We start from the raw sequence: 16,796 nt of genomic DNA, 5'->3' as shown, positions 1-16,796 counted from the left end.
AACGGTTTAGCTACTAAGATAGACCAATTGCAATGTTGTGTGCACTCCGTTATGATTTTTGCTTTGAGCCAGTTGTGTTCAAGCCGTCACACAAGTCAATCACAAGTCTTTCAGTTCCTGACCAAGTCCCAAGCCAATACAATGAACTGTGACGGTGGCATTCCTTTGGTGTTATTTATCCATCGTTGCTTCTGACCTTACTTGTGATGGTCTTGCGATCTGTCTTGCGATCTGACTTGTGATTGACTTGTGATGGACTTGTGATGGACTTGTGGTGGACTTGTGATGGACTTGTGATGGACTTCTGATTTGACTTCTGATTTGACTTGTGATGGACTTGTGATGGACTTGTGATGGACTTGTGATGGACTTGTGCTGGACTTGTGATGGACTTGTGATGGACTTGTGCTGGACTTGTGATGGACTTGTGATGGACTTGTGATTTGACTTGTGATGGACTTGTGATTTGACTTGTGATGGACTTGTGATGGACTTGTGATGGACTTGTGATGGACTTGTGATGGGCTTGGATGGACTTGTGATTGATTTGTGATGGACTTGTGATGGACTTGTGATTTGACTTGTGATGGACTTGTGATTGACTTGGGATTTGACGCATCATTAAGCTTGTGATTGACTTGTGACTTGACTTGTGATTGACTTGTGACTTGGCATGTGATGGACTTGGCCACAACTTTGCACTCAAGTGCTAACAGTGCGCAACATTACCATAAGTAGTTAAGACATTGCAACATGCAGTTCTTGTAGAGAGCCATTCTTTTCAAAAACACGTGAACAGATCCAAATCACTTGTTTCAATGAATTAAAATTTGGTAGAAAGTTTGTGCAACATACGCAGTGCCAACAACCTACTCCTACATGTTCAAACTCACCTCTATCTAAACTACAAAGGAAGTCAAACGACACCAATTACTATAAAGATAATTACACCCAAAACAATTTCAAACAGCTACCCCAGATAAAAATATCTCCGATTTCCACATCATTTTTTTGAATTTGCTAAAACCCTAAAATGTGTACATTTGACACCTTTTTATTTTCCCTTCAGTAATTAAACGAGCGTCGTTTGAGGACAAATCCTCAAAGCTCGTCTCTGAATGAGTAACGATTATCGCTGGGTTTGAGTTTGACAAAGGTACTCTCTGGGGGGTCAGTCGGGCGTTTCTTGTCCTGGGCCTGGGCCTGGCCTCCGGCCGTGAGTTGGACCGTGGCCTGGGGGGTTTCCTTGTCCGGTCCATGGTGGAATTCCCGGTGAAGTTTCCCTGAGTGGAGGTCTTGTATGAACGACTTCAGTTTTCCCGGAACACTGAGGGAAAAGAAAGGAATGACTATCAGAACTCTGATAAGATATTATAAGGAGAAAATGTGGGCTACCCCTCCCCAAAAACAACATCAGATATTCCTTTACAGAATAGTTAAAGACAGTCAAATCAAATTTGTGTAACCACTGTGACTAGTCAAATTCCATCAAAAGACAAAAGAGGTAAGTAGTAGGTACAGCTGGCATATCAATCACCTCCAGTCAAAGCATGGACACATGTATATCACATTAACATGGGGATTCTTAACTGTTAAAAACAGACACTTGATTGATTTTGACTGCTGTTGTGGCGCTGCTGAATTTTTAGCAAGAGAGGGAGGGTTTTAATTAAAAAAATCTATACAGATTCAATATGGTTTATCAGGCCGGCATTTACCTCCAGTTTCCATGGCCTGAAACGACTGAAAATATTTCTATTCCTGGGATGCCAATCCAGGTGCCTTATGCTGGTACCCATTTATATTCCTGGGTGGAGAGGGGCAATTGTTGTAAAGTGACCTGCCCAAGGACACAACATATGCAACGTGGCATGCAGAGGCAATGCCAACCAAGTGTCTTTCGCATCTTTGTCGTTGTTGACAGGATTATTGTGCAAGCAGTTCACAACTGCATTCCCAGTACTTTATGAAAACAAAATTCCCGGAGTTTTCCCTGATAATTCCCGGAGAAACTTCCACAATTCCATGAGAAACATTTTAAATTGAATGAGGTTGCTGGGAAGTCAAGAGGTGGTCGCAGCAAAGCAGCTAAGATGCTGATAATATTCACACTGCATAAACACTAAAAAGCCACCATAGCCAGTCAGTCAATGGACGCAACTTGGACACATGGCACAAGATGCAAACATGCCAAACTGGTAAAAACCTCTCCCTTCTTGGTCAGTGTCCAATTCCCTGAGTGGTCCTTGCTTTTTCTGGGTTTTTTTGTCCCAAATTCCCTGAGTTTTCCCTGACTGGAAAAATGGAAATTCATTTTCAAAGTTTCCCTGATTTCCAGAGTAGCTGTACAATTCTCACTGAAATGCAATTGTAACAAATCAGTACACGTAATTCCCTTAAAATAAAAACGTAGAGATCTGCATATTAAATCTGTTCACAAAATGAGGGATGTGCTGAGGTCAATAATTAATGTCTAATCACTTACTCCACGTCTTCTATATTAGGGAGCAGGTACATGTGCCTGAAGCTATCGATGGCAATCAGAGGCAGGTCCTTGACACTCTTGCCTAGATGATGCAGTGGGTGGGAGAACTTGGTGCCATCTGCCGTCAAGAAGTTGATGCTTCCTGGAAAAATCATCCAAAACAAAGTACATGTATGGTGGTGTTTTGCTCATGTCTTTGTTGGGTTTACTTTCCGCGTTAAGAACGAAGGCCAGTTCTTACTTCATACGAATGCGAAGCGAACTACCAGAACATTCGCTGCGAAATTCGCTGGAGTCGAAATGTGTTCGGCTTTTGCGAATTCATACTGCAAAAACTTGCCATGATGTAACAATTTTGCGTCTGCATGCACTTTTGCTTTCTTGCTAAGTATCAACTGGCAATATTTGTCGGAGTTGAAATGCGTTCAACTTCTGCAGATTTGCAGTGCAAACTTGTACTGTGACGTAACAAATTCGCGTTTCGCTTGCGCTTTTGTGCCAAGTATCAACCGGCCTTGACGTTGAAGGCTCCAATGCCAGAGCTGCAATCACGTCAGTCACGAGTCAAAACACAAGTCTGGTCACAAGTCCCTGTCGCAAAATAAATTGCGTCATACGAGTGTTTGTTATAGTGATCCTTCTCCAGTGCAAAACTATGTGATAATTTTAACCCTAACTCCCTAGGCATTTTTGCTAAGATGCAAAAACCTCATTTGGATCCATGTAAAAATAGCATACTGCCTCAATCCTGCAAAATCCTTTTTTTTTTCTTGAATGCGGTTCTTGGCAGGGTGGCCAATGCCTCAACTGTGCAAAATCCTCCAGCAGTCACTGTCAATACGTTGAGCCAGAGCCAGTGACATCCTGAGAATTTCAAGTATAATCTAGGCCTATATTTATGCATGGCTGAGCATAAACAACACAAGGTCCAGCCCAAGACCTTGACACAGTGCATCCCCAAAAATCAGCAACACACTTTTGCCATACAGCCTCAATCCTGCAAAATCCTCCATTTTTGCAAAGAGGATTTTGAAGGATTTGGGACAGTTACGGTTAATTGACTGTGAGTAAGTTCCCAACTGTTTACAAAACATGTCTGAAAACAGGTGGATACAAGAAAACTGTCAATTGACGATTTGCCCACCATCAAGGCAGCATGGTGACCAACAAAAGTGCAAATGGGTGTATGTGAACATGTCTAATACTTTCCCTCTCATGATACGAATGCACCAATTTCATAGCGAATAGGTACGTGTAGCATTACAAGTGACATATGACATGCAAATCGGACAGACATTCCCAGCCCTGTTCCATACCCATCTCAAGACAGCCATGCTAAGCATGTTTACCCTTTACCGTACAATAAGTAAGCTTCAAAAACACTCTCACATGAGAACCCAACCCGGTGAAATATGAAACCAAAATTCACCAAGTTTACTATAAGACCAGTGCCCAATTTCTTGGTGCTGCTTAACAGTTAGCAGAAAACTTGTGCTTACTATAGCAGAAAATCATGCTGCTGCTTACAAATGGCTTAAGCATTTTTTTCACTGGGTGGATGTGCCAACGGTTGTGTGCGCATGGAGATTTTCATTGTTACGTAACTAAGGCCAAAAAAAAGAAGATTCGGTCTCTGGTCAGACCAAAGTTCCGGAATTGACGCGGCCACGCGGCTTTTTTTTTTTTTTTTTCCTTTTTTTTTTTTTCTTCAAGCTTGGATTGTACAGACAAGGTGGGGTACTGTTTTGCTTTTTTTTGGTGTCCTCATGTACACTGGTGTCCTCCATAATTTGCCTTGGTGCTCTCGATCATTTGCCTTGGTGCAATTTCCCATTCCTTGGTGCTCTTTGGTAAAAAAAATTGAGGAGGTGCGGCAATAGAGGGCGCTGTTGGAACTACCGCGGAACATTTTTGGAAAAAAAAAAGGATTGACGCGCATGATTAGAATCGACGTGCGTGCTGACCAGAGACCGACTTATTTTTTTTTTTTGCCTAAGGCAAGTACATTTTTCCTCTGAGGTAAGCGGTCTTTTTGCTGTGCTAACTGCTAACAGTCTTCATGAAATAAACAGAGCCTTTGTAAAAAAGCGTAAAATCATGTGCTTGGCAGTGCCTTGAAATTGGACCCAGATCCATTACCATGGTTACGGCACATACCTGTATAGTTATACTCTATTGCGAGGTACAGAGATATCAAAAATGAATATTAAAATATGTGTTTGGCAAAGACATTGATAAATCAAACATTTGGTATAAATTTTCATTAAAAAAAGAACGGATCAAAACAAAGTAAGAAAGAGAGATTTTACAAAACAAAGGAGTAGTGCGTTTTGTGTGAAATTCAAATTTTTCATCAATTTCGGACAAAATAAGAGGCTTCGTCATCAGCCTTTAAAATGTGAACAAAAAATTTGTGAAGGGATACTTAAGTAACCTTTACAAATGCAATTATATTGGGGGACATTTTTGTAATTGTCAGTATAGAGACCAGTGTTGCAGACAAGTTGCCTGATTGACTTGTGATTTGACTTGTGATTGACGTGTGATGGACTTTGCCACAACTCTGCACTCAAGTGCCAACAGTGCGCAACATTACCGGTTTCTTTTGAGTAGCTAAGACATTGCAACATGCAGACAGTGTTGCAGACAAGTTACGTGTGATGGACTACAAGCACGTCACAAGTCCAGTCACAAGTAAATCACAAGTCCAATCACAACTCCAGTCACAAGTAACAAGGGGTGGACAATAACTGAGGAATGCTTTTGTCTCAGTTCATTTGAATAGCTTGTGAGTTGACTTGGGACTGGAGGACTTGTGATCGACCTGTGGTGGACGTGTGTCGTCCACCGCATGTACCTCACTACAACACAGCCGGAAAACATCTTGAAATATCTCTTGAAAGGTCAGATGGCAGACAAGGATAATTCCTCTTGAATTGTATTCTCCAAATTATTCCCATATTTTACACCGGGTGCCAATTTCATGTAGCGGCTAAGAACAGAAAATATTTGCTTAGCGGGAACCGGCTACCAGCTGAAATAGTATGCGAAACGTATACAGATCGTTGCTGGTACTCTTTCGCACATTATTTTCCTTAGCAGTATTTTCTTACCCTTGTCCCCAACTAGCTCTCTGCTGATGATGCCGTTGAATCGTTTGACAATCTCGACATCCTCAGGTCTGTGGAACAGGATCAGGAACGGCAATCCTTCCTCTGTCAATTCCTGGAGAAACAGAAAGCAAATCACGAAAGAATGACAACAGATTGCAGCATGAGAATGCATAAAGCTAATAAACAAACATTGACTGCTTCGAGTGGTGTAGTAAAACTAGCCTCCCGAGGTGATCCATGAAGCATTCTATTTGTCCCGAGGCGAAGCTGGGGTAAAATAGAATGCTCCATGGATCACCGAGTGAGGCTAGTTTTACTACACCACGAGATAAAGCATTCAATATTGGTTTATAACATCTCTCCCACAGATTCTGCTTGATTTTAAGTGATAATTGAGTAATTTCATCTAAATATGATTAAAATGAAGTGCAATTTGAATACGAAATTGGTTGAAGATTTTCCTGTACTTTTCAAAACTACAACTTCACAAAATGTTTGAACAGGTTTAAGGCTTCTGACTAGGGCCGTCGAACAAAGACATTGACAAATTGGGAAACCACAAACATAGGGCTGGATAGCTCAGTTGGTAAGAGCCCCGGAACAGCAATCCGGAGGTCGCAGGTTCAAACCCCGCTCCAGTCAATTTCTTTGCTCAACTTTCAACTAAAAAATCATTGTATATTAAATGCAATGTGCATATCTACGTACCTCTCCATTTTCAAATGTGATCTCTCGTACCAGTGGGATACACTTATCCTGGGACCATGTGTGAAGAAGGTTAAAGTTCACCATGGAGCCCATATAAAGCATGTCTTGGTCTTTGGTCTGTAAGGGAGATATAAAAAGTATTATTTTTTATTTTGCAGTAAAATTTCACCCCAAAAAGACTCCATAGGGACTTGAACCCATACTCCCTTGCTTACTAGTGCTATGTTTAGCCCGATCTGTAGATGTAAAGATGTAAAGATGTAAATGTCAGTCGCATCTGAACAAAACACTAAGAATCTGCCTGAAGCCACCTCTAAAACATACACCGATGCCAAACCTATGGCACTCCTACCATACATCCGAGGTCTGTCTGAACAGCTGGAGCATGTGTTTCGTGAACACGGTGTCACGGTAGCACGTCAACCGTTCAACAACCCAAGCTCCCAGTTGATCAGCCTAAGGGCAAGACTCCAGACCTCAAGAAGTGTGTCCTTGTATACCGAATATCATGTGATGGCTGTACTTGGAATACTTGGTTGGTTTTCTCCTCACGACTTCCACAAGGGAGTATAACTAGGAGGCCAGAAACACCGGGGCAAACCCCTTCTCTTAGCGATAAGTGTTACTGGGTTCTTTTACGTTGGGCCTTATACAACACACGGGACCGCCGGCTTAACGTCCCATCCGAAGGACGAAGTAATAATGGTTAAGTGCCTTGCTTAAGGGCACAAGTGTCCGGGCCCGGGCTCAAACCCAGGCCACTGTTGCTGTGAAGACACTTATATCGGTGAAACAGCTCGCCTCTGCAGACCCGATACAGAGAACACACCAGTAGGTCAGCCCCCCCTGACAGCAGTTGGTGAACTTATATCCACCCCAGGACATAGCATCTCCGTGGACAATGTTAAGATCATCGACAGGGAGGACGACCTCTGGAAACGCAAAATCCGTGAGGCAGTAGAATCTGCAGGCACCGCCCCCAGATGAACAGAGATGGAGGATACAAGCTGGCCCTAGTGTATGACCAGGTCCAGTCTTGTGACCAAGCATGGTCACGTGACAGGCCACATGAAGGTCCCATTTGACAAAGACACCGAGATGATGTCCCAAGCTCCTGCTACGAGCTCTTAAACTCAAGTCTAAAAAAGGTATCTTTCTGTTTATTAGATTCAACAATGGGACCGGAGACAAACTTTCATGCTCGAAAACAGAAAGAGTTTAATAAGATGCTTACCCTAGGTGGTCTGAACATGATGTTATCGCCAGAAACGGTTTCTGACCTAAAGTTGTCACTGTAAATCAACGGGGGGAAAAATACAAAAAATACATAAACAGACTGGTATAAAAATAACCTTTGCCCATGAAAAAAAATAGATTTTATGTACAAGGAACTTCTAGTGTCACTGGGGACATGCTTCAGCCAAAGTTGGATTGGCTTGTGATTGTGATTGTTGTGATTGGCTTGTCATTGAACTTTTCTTACTCACCCAATTCCAACATAGAAAGAGCAGTCGTCGCGTAGGGCGCTGGCGACCCGTTTGAAAACCATGTACTCATTGGTGTTGGATGACTTGAAGTATGCAATGACGTTACGCTTCGTTTCCTATGCCGTTTATAGGGTCAAACAGGACAACATTAAATTGCATCCATTCAGAAAAATAATGAATATCATTTCTCTTCCAAAAACACATGATTTATGGATTTATTATTTGTAATTAATTCGACAAATTTTAAGGCAGTGTCTATGAAACATATTTTTTAAAATTTTGTAAACATATTTCTCCTGCATTTTCTTTTCCCCTTTATTTCACAGGAAGTATACAGGTTGATATGTGGTTCTGGAGATATATGTTTAGAAAGATACCGGTAGTACCCTTCTTCTAAAAATATATCTTCAAAACTGCTGTGAAATATGGGGGGAAAGGAAAGGGGAGATGAAAGTTTGGTTCAGAAAGAAAGGAAATGATGCATTTCTGTGCCATTTGGACTTTGACCATGTTGACCCCCAAAAATAGATTCCGGTTTTTTTTTTCAATTGCTATTTTCATTGCAATTTTATCAGGTATTCACTTTTTAACATGTTTAATGAGACATCGAAAAAAAAAATCCACCTGACGTTTAGTTACTGAATTATTCCTTTACAAAATTCGATTTGTGGCCAACAATAATTCGGGTTCATTTGAGCCCAAAATGAAAGATCTTTTTCAGAGGGTTGCAGACATCCCAAATTGGAAAAAAGTAAGGTTTTCTTTCGTTAAAAACATGTAAAACAAACCACACATGAACAAACTGAAAATTTGCTTGGAGAAAAAAAAAAGTTTGAAGAACATGGGCCATGATCTTTAAGATTCAACTTTCAAAAGCCTTTGAAAATGGCAAAAATCACTGCTAACTGCTCAAACGTTATGAACTTTTATCAAATCTTCAATATGATTTGGTTGGGCGCCAATCTGCAACCCCATCTGAAACGGGACTTTGAGTTGGGTTAAAAAAATAAGTTCTGAACTCACATCGACTTTTTGAATGTCTTCCTTCGTCTGCATCTGGAGGATGTTGTCTTTGACTTGCTCCCTCAGAAAGCTCAGGAAGGCATCCTTGGATCTCTGGGAGCGGTATTCTCGCTTGGCTAGCTTGCCGTTGCGGAACATCTTCAGGGTCGGGTACTTGGAGATGTGGTACCGTTTAGCTATCGCATCTAGAGAAAAAGGAAAATATTCAATGAACTCCAGATAAAAGTACCCCCTCTGTTGGTGACAAAGAGAGAGTAGGATGCACTTGAGCACATAACTACTTCATTTATTTTACCAGAATATGAATGACGTGTGGTATGGCTCTCTAACTGTTAGAAATTCACATAGGCTTAACGGGTGACCAAAACAGCTGCTTAAGTGATTGGTATGGATGTTAGACACCTTTGTGTCATCTTTCAGGAGGTATATTGTAACACTGAAAAAAACTCAAATCGATCACGCAGGAATCCACCCATGCAATTCATCACCTGGTAATTACAGGTGCAAAACTCAGGGAGAGTTAGGCCTCTACGCACAACACTAGAAATTGGGCTAGGTGCATACCTTCAGCTTCGCAGTTCAACGCCGCCACAACCACCAGGCCCTGTTGCCTAAACTCCTCCCTCGCTGCCTTGGCGGTGTCTTCAATCACTGGCTTCAACATCTGACTGAAACGACACCTGTAAATAACGAGGACAAGCAGGGAGAGTAACACCTAGTAGTGAGCGTGTGGAAGTATAGGAACCGGGTAAACTATTGAAGTAAAAAACGGATATCCGGTACCCGTAAAAGAAACCCAACCCTAAAATTCTAATCCCCGAAGTTGTCTGAAGAGCTTTATATAGCTTTACAGTGTACAACTACAGCTCTCGCGAGCGTCATCTGTCGCACGTTAAAATGCACATTAACGTGAAATCTGTTTTGGTTTGCCATGTAGCCTGGTTTTCATTTGAAAATTCCCCCAAAATGGCATTCAAAACCTTTCTTTTTCATTGTCTGAGAAGTTACTATATAATTTGTAAAGTTGGTTATGGATGCCCCATCCCATAATCTGGAGCGGGTTCCTGACATCAGTGGTCGGGTACTCGGGTACCCAGTTCCGATGCACAACCCTAGTAACACCCAATGTTCTTGCCTTCCGAATGAACTAAAAAAACTGAAGAGTATAGGCCTACATGTACATGTAGTCTGTAAAACAGTCACTTTTGTGAAACTAAAATGGGTCATCCAATTTATTTGAGTTGAATTCATAAATGAATTTGTTGGGTTTTTTTTTTTGGGGGGGGGGGGGGGGTGCAGAGCCAATAGTAGCATACTTTTTCTAATATTACCAGTGTGTTTCAAAACAAATAATAGGTGTGTCACAAAATAAAAGTTATTCTTCTAAACGTTTGGGATTCCCTATTCATCGTTGTACAATAGTTGGTCTTTTACAATACCAAAATATTTGTATATAATGAGTATTCAGTTCTAAGTTTTCAACAGATACATGTACGTGTACATTATGTACGTGTAGATTATTGTCACGCACATAGTAATTTGTTAAATTGTGCACACGCACTGGTGCACACAATCGTTGATTGTGTGCACCGGTGCACTTAACAAATTACTATGGCAACGAATTAACACCCTACGCAATACCAGTAGCTTTCGGCACGCCATCAAATTTACATATAAATTGAACACTCTTCTGGTTGGGCATGCTGAAATTCTTATGTAATTGTCTCCCATGGAAGCTTTTTGGTGAATTTTTCATTTCGATGAATATTTCATCGTTTACATGTACTTTCCATCGAAACGGGCAAAGGAAAAGCCTCGTTCATCGTAACATTACATAATTTAAAGGTACATGTACATGAATGTAATGGTTAGGCCTACTATTTTTGAATTTGTCGTACTTCTATGAAATGGACCGATTTTAAAGGGAATATACAACGTTTGCAAACATCGAAACTACCAAGTTTTTACGAAATACCTTAATAGAATGTTGGTAAATGACAGTCTAAAGCATCCTGTAAAATTATGGCACTTGGTGTGAAGTCATTTTCAAGGAAATGGTATTTTTGTAAAAAATTCCAGCGGTGGTCGGCCGACCACCGCTGGAAAAACCTAACTATTTTTCAACTACTGCTCCAAATTTACCATTTTTTTAGTCCAAATTTTGTTTGCTATTGGTTACATGTTCAAGAACAGGTGCAGGCCAACTAGACTGGTACGCTTACCTTACAATTTTCCGGCATCTGTAAATTGATCCATTTTATATTTAGTGGAGTCAGGGAACCAGACTACTTGAACAGTTTTGTTTTTCTTGGTTTTTCCAGCATTTTCGAACACAAAACTTCAAACGCTGTCAGTGTAACAATATTTGATCTATTATACTAACCCCTCAAATAGTTCATTTCTGAAAATGACAGCAAAAGCCAATGATGTATATTCCCTTTAAGGGCTATTGATATATAACGGACATTGTTCCACTGAGCTGTTCAATGTTTGTGTCCATTGGTGCTGGCAAAACATGAAAAAATGCTGTTCATTTTCAGCCGTCAATGTGCAGCTCACGGAATCTGTCGTGCATAGAACCCATAGGTCACAGGGAGTGTATCGGTACCTACCGTACATGTACCTAGTGTAACCGAGCGTACGCATGAAGTCAACAGCTGGCTCGTGGCCAAATTTAAAGTGAATATAAAACATTTGCAAACATAAAAGAACTACCAAATTATTATGAAACACCTTACTGGACTGTTAGTGAATGAGTCTAAAGCATCCCGTAAAAACACGACACCTGGTGTGCTGACATTTTCAAGAAAAGTGGAATTTTTTGGTCAATTTCCAACACTGGTTGGCCAGCATTGGAAAAAAAAATGGCTGTTCTCAAATACTTTCCCCCAATTTACCCTATTAAGTCTGTCCACACTTTGTTTGTAATTAATTACACACCTATGACCAGGTACAAGCCAGCTAGACTGGTTCCCCGACCTTACAAGTTCTCCAATGTCGGATTCATCTTAAGTGGGATCAGGGAACCAGACTACAAGAACATGATTGTTTTTCTTTGTTTTTCATGTTTTTCCAACATCTACATGTACAAACACAAAACTTCAAAAAGTCAGTGTAACAATATTTGCTACGAAATACTAACCCCCAAATTTAACACTTTCTGAAAATTACAGCAAAAGCAAATGTTGTATGTTCCCTTTAACAGATGTACATTGTAGTATTGGAGAAAAATGGTTATGTCCTAACTATCGTTAGTATCGATACAAAATTCCTCTTTTCTTGAGAATGACAGCACAACTATGACAACAGGCCCATTGATGTCACAGGATGTTTCATGACTATTATTTACTTACAATCAAGTGGGCTATTTCATAATATTTTCGCAGTTTCGTTTTTGAGTGTTTGCAAATGATTCTACATGTATGCTTTAAGGGCAAGAATGGATATTAAAAACTTGCAATTCTCAGACAATTTTTTTTCCAAAATCTAATTCAAAGGTTAGTTTTTACAGTAAAGTTGTGATGAGCTGAAAATGGATTTTGATCCATTAAAGATGATGCCCCATGTTCTTCAAAAAAATTGATTTTTTTTTTTTTTTTTTAATTTATGACAAATTTTCAATTTGCATGTTTTGTTTTAATGGGAAAAAAAACATTTTATTCCGATTTTGGGTGTCTGCAACCCTCTGAAAAGGGCTTTCTATTTTGTGCACAAATAACCCGCCCAACGAGAGCCGAATTATCGTCTGGCACCCAATAATGAAAATTTTGTGAAGAAAGAATAGAGAATTCAATTACTATACGTTGGTGGATTTTTTTTTGGTTCCATGTCTCACTCAAAAGTGAAAACTTTTGCATGATATCTAGGAAACTAACAATTGCAAAAACAAATCTATTTTTCGAGGTGAAACTCAAAAGTACCACGGGAATCTTCTTTAAACATCAGCTAACAAACACTGGCCCATGCATGTATCTAGATAGCAGCAAGAATATTGACTTATATCAAAGTATACTCCAATAATGCAACAGCTGGTTCACCTTTTTCAGTTTGATGTACACATGCAATTAAATTCACGTGCACGCTCACGACTGCTTGAAAAGGAAACACAAAATTACGTACATGTATGTAAAAACAAAAGCACACGTGAGTGAAAACACAGTCTGGCATACATTGTCTAGTACATGTAGTACCAGCATAGACTTGCGTGAGTGATATTTCTTAATTACATCCGGTGTACACTACAAGTACAACAGGTAATATCGTCATAAATTTTTCAATTAAGCATGTTAAGTGGTACATGTGTATGGTATCGGTAAGAGCCTTGGGACTTTATACCTGTAGCCGTGTTGTTGGTTGGAGAAAAACGTGGCCCAAGTTGGAAATTAAATTAAGAAAATTAATTTGAAAATTTAACTTATACATAACAATGACTTCCGATATGGAACTGGGGCTGATGAAAAGAGTCTTAAATTAAAGGGTTTTTGTAGTTTGCATTAGAAAGATAATATTTTGCTTTTCATTTTGATCAAAGTTGAATCAACCCAATGTGCTGTTTTCATGATTTTTTTCAGTAGGCCTTTTTGAAAGTAAAAACTCTCAGCTTTAACCTGATATCAAAAACATAAAAGTTCATGATAACGTTTTTGAAAAAAAGGTAAATCTTTCAGGGTTGCATTTTTTGGGGGTCACCATATACATGTTTGCACTCGAGCATGTTTTGTTAGTAAATGCACAACAAATGAAGGGCATCATCGACCCCAATCTATGAAAAAGATTATTCTTCATGGACCGTTCTTCAACTTTGGAAATAAAATGGGTTTTATAGGCATCCATTATTTTTTTTTTGTGAAATGTATGCAAAACATGTTGTATTACGAGGACAGACACGGTAAACATACATGTATGTCACTTTTTATAATGTGGGTTTCGTTTAAACGTTTTGGAAAATTTGTGAATGGACTTATAATTTTATTGTTTTAACATTTCAATGTCACATCCTTAGGTATAACGTGTGTAAAACATGTAAACGGGAGAATAAAATACGCACACTACATGAACATAAATCTACATTTAGTAGGGTTTTAACCTTTAAATTAATACCTGTCAATTGTCACAAACGTCAACAAAGAGGTCAGGATGAATTTTTACCTTTGCTTCTACAGCCAAAAAAAATGCAAAAAAAAAAGTGCTAATACTGACAATATATGTGAAGTATCTATGCAGTCATCATGAAATATATATTTTTGAAGACTTTTTAAAATCTTGATCAAAAATTCATTCTAGTGCACACATTTGTCTTAAAATCTTACCAGTTGGCATAAAAGTTTATGAACACTACTTCGTTGGAGCCGATGACTTGGTCAAAGTTGGATCTGGATAGCTCCACTGTATACCCTGTCTGGGATGACGTGTCGCAGAACAGAGACACCTAAAGATGGGTAAATTTGAACAGAGAAAAAAAACATTAAAGGGTTTGATAATTAAAAAGCCGTGTTGTTATATTCCAGGAATCTATTTACATATGTTTGGTGCAATTGCATCATCATTTCATAAAAACTAAATGACGTAATGCCACGTAGATGAAGGCTACTGTTTTTTAAATGCTATCGGAAAATATCATCAATGTTCTTACATTAAAAATAAAAAAATGAGCTAAAATATAATTTAAAAAAAATATAACTAGGCCTATGCAATATCGGAAAGATTCCCATATCTGGCCATCACTTGTCACCCTGTGCACAAACCGTACGAGACTGGTCTGAACATTTCTAAGTGTTTTCTCAGTAATTTTTCACTGAAGGGAAAAATTAGTGATGGCCAGATATGGGAATCTGGAAAGAATGTTGCAGCCTGACGCCACTTTTTTCTTCAAACATCATCTCAATGAAGGTCATTCATTGCAAAAATGATAAGACATGAATTTGGGACTGAGAAACATTTCCAATTTTGTTAGGAAATACTTAGAAAATTTTCTTGACTCTTCATAGACTTTGTACACAACCGCTGAAGTGGCGTCAGGTTGCAACATTTTATTCCTGGGAATCTTTCCGCAATATCAACTGAAAACATTTTTAGTTTAATCAACCTCATTCACCATGTCCAACTTTTTAATTATTTTTTCTTCCACAGCACTTCAAGTTCAAGAAATTAGAATAAAATTAACGTTAAAACTTATGCACTTGACTAGCCCCATAAATGTGGCCAATTTACTGGACGACCTCCGTAAACATAGGCCACACGTCCACATGTACAAAAACGTGTCGCACTTTGTCAAATTTTGATTTTCACATTTAGGCTTAGCTTGTAGGGTTTTTTTGCTTTAAAAGCATACTTACCCTCTTTATAGGCTAATCAGAAAGTGCTGCCTTTTTCAGATGTCTAATTTTTGTGAAAATTCATGTTGAAATTTTGATACGTAAATGTGTGCAAAAGAATCTGGAAATTTTACGAAAAATAGACATCTGAAAAAGGCAGCACTTTCTGATTAGCCTATAAAGAGGGTAAGTATGCTTCTAAAACCTACAAACTAAGCCTAAATGTGAAAATCAAAATTTGACAAAGTGCGACACGTTTTTGTACATCGTGTGGCCTATGTTTACGGAGGTAGTCCAGTAAATTGGCCACATTTATGGGGCTAGCACTTGACACGCTTGAAAGTTGAATTTAGAAACAGTAACACTTAACGGGTAAAAATCCAAAGGCACTCCAATCCAAAGACCGTAAAGTGAATGTGTGGTGGCTGCACATCTGTTATTTCATGAACGTACATTTACTTTTGGAAATGTTGTAACTGCTTCGGGATTATTTTTCATGCTTCATTAGACATTAGGTTTGTGCACAACATTATAGAAAATGTTACACGACTATTTCACGCACACAAGCTTGCTCGTTCACTCAGTGACACCTACCAAAATCAGCAGCATAAACGGCAGACATTTCAAGATGAACCATCCATCCATCGTGTCCACGACTGAACGACCCATACTTCGCTCACCGGCAACCATTTTCCAGTGAAAATTCGTACAATATGCAGATGAATTTCGAGGTCATGTACCGGTGAAATGACCGGCGACGAACCACATTCAGCCACGCTGACACTAGATGCTGGGGGACAGCAGAGGGCGTCCTTCACAAAACTTCGCTTTGAACTTTTCGATCTCGCACGTCGCGCGTACCACTCGTAGTCGTACTCCAAAGAATGAAACTTTTTATAATTAGAAGTTGGCATCAAGTGAACAAAATAAAGCACACTTTGTGCAGACGATAACTCAAGAACAACACAGTGCACTGAATAGAAATTTCGTTCAAAAATTGTTTGGGATATAGAACACAAATGGTTTGAAAATCGACGGGAACCATAGAAGAATAAATTCAATATGATGTAAGGAAATACGGTGTACTAATCACGAAAAATTCCATTCGAATTCGAGTCACTTTTAATGGAACAAAAATAAAGCACTCTTTGTGGAGACGATAACTCAAGAACAACACAGTGCACTGAATTGAAATTTCGTTCAATAATTGTTTGGGATACAGAACACTAATGGTTTGAAAATCGACGGGAACCATTGAAGAATAAATTGAATATGATGTAAGGAAATACAGAGTACTAATAAATTCGAATTCGAGTCACTTTTAATGGAACAAAATTAAACACTCTTTGTGGAGACGATAACTCCAGAAAAACAAAGTGCACTGAATTGAAATTTCGTTCAATAATTGTTTGGGATACAGAACACTAATGGTTTGAAAATCGACGGGAACCATTGAAGAATAAATTGAATATGATGTAAGGAAATACAGAGTACTAATAAATTCGAATTCGAGTCACTTTTAATGGAACAAAAATTAAACACTCTTTGTGGAGACGATAACTCCAGAAAAATACATTGCACTGATTTGAAATTGCGTCCCATTATTAACTGTGATATACGACACAATCTATCTGAAATTCGACAGAATCCGTTGAAGAAACAAATT

At 39.1% G+C, this 16,796-nt stretch overlaps 1 protein-coding gene and 1 non-coding gene across 2 annotated transcripts; one reads left to right on the top strand and one right to left on the bottom strand.

Annotated features, from left to right (window-relative positions):
* Positions 1-731: 731 nt before the first annotated feature.
* LOC119722857 (endoplasmic reticulum resident protein 44-like) lies at positions 732-15,820 on the bottom strand. The gene is made up of 10 exons (XM_038193239.1): positions 15,725-15,820; positions 14,126-14,244; positions 9,381-9,496; positions 8,817-9,001; positions 7,794-7,909; positions 7,541-7,598; positions 6,307-6,423; positions 5,599-5,710; positions 2,486-2,627; positions 732-1,327 (listed from the first exon to the last, which is right to left on the bottom strand). Exons 1-10 carry the CDS (start codon positions 15,818-15,820, stop codon positions 1,102-1,104), a joined length of 1,287 nt encoding a protein of 428 aa, XP_038049167.1. The 3' UTR covers positions 732-1,101.
* Positions 6,167-6,240, top strand: Trnaa-agc. The gene has a single exon. It is a non-coding gene; the product is annotated as a tRNA-Ala (tRNA).
* Positions 15,821-16,796: the final 976 nt, after the last annotated feature.

Source organism: Patiria miniata, unplaced genomic scaffold (assembly GCF_015706575.1).
Source record: "Patiria miniata isolate m_02_andy unplaced genomic scaffold, ASM1570657v1 HiC_scaffold_16, whole genome shotgun sequence".
NCBI classification, from domain to species: domain Eukaryota; kingdom Metazoa; phylum Echinodermata; class Asteroidea; order Valvatida; family Asterinidae; genus Patiria; species Patiria miniata.
This window is presented reverse-complemented; position numbering and strand designations above follow the sequence as displayed.

What these genes read in the sequence shown, in the direction of transcription:
- LOC119722857 (XM_038193239.1), bottom strand. Translation starts at nt 15,820, where the DNA reads ATGGTTGCCGGTGAGCGAAGTATGGGTCGTTCAGTCGTGGACACGATG. An exon ending in ATAAACTTTTATGCCAACTG is followed by an intron (nt 9,497 to 14,125) that starts GTAAGATTTTAA and finishes CGTTATTTACAG; the next exon opens with GTGTCGTTTCAGTCAGATGT. An exon ending in TCATGTTCAGACCACCTAGG is followed by an intron (nt 6,424 to 7,540) that starts GTAAGCATCTTA and finishes TCTCCCTTACAG; the next exon opens with ACCAAAGACCAAGACATGCT.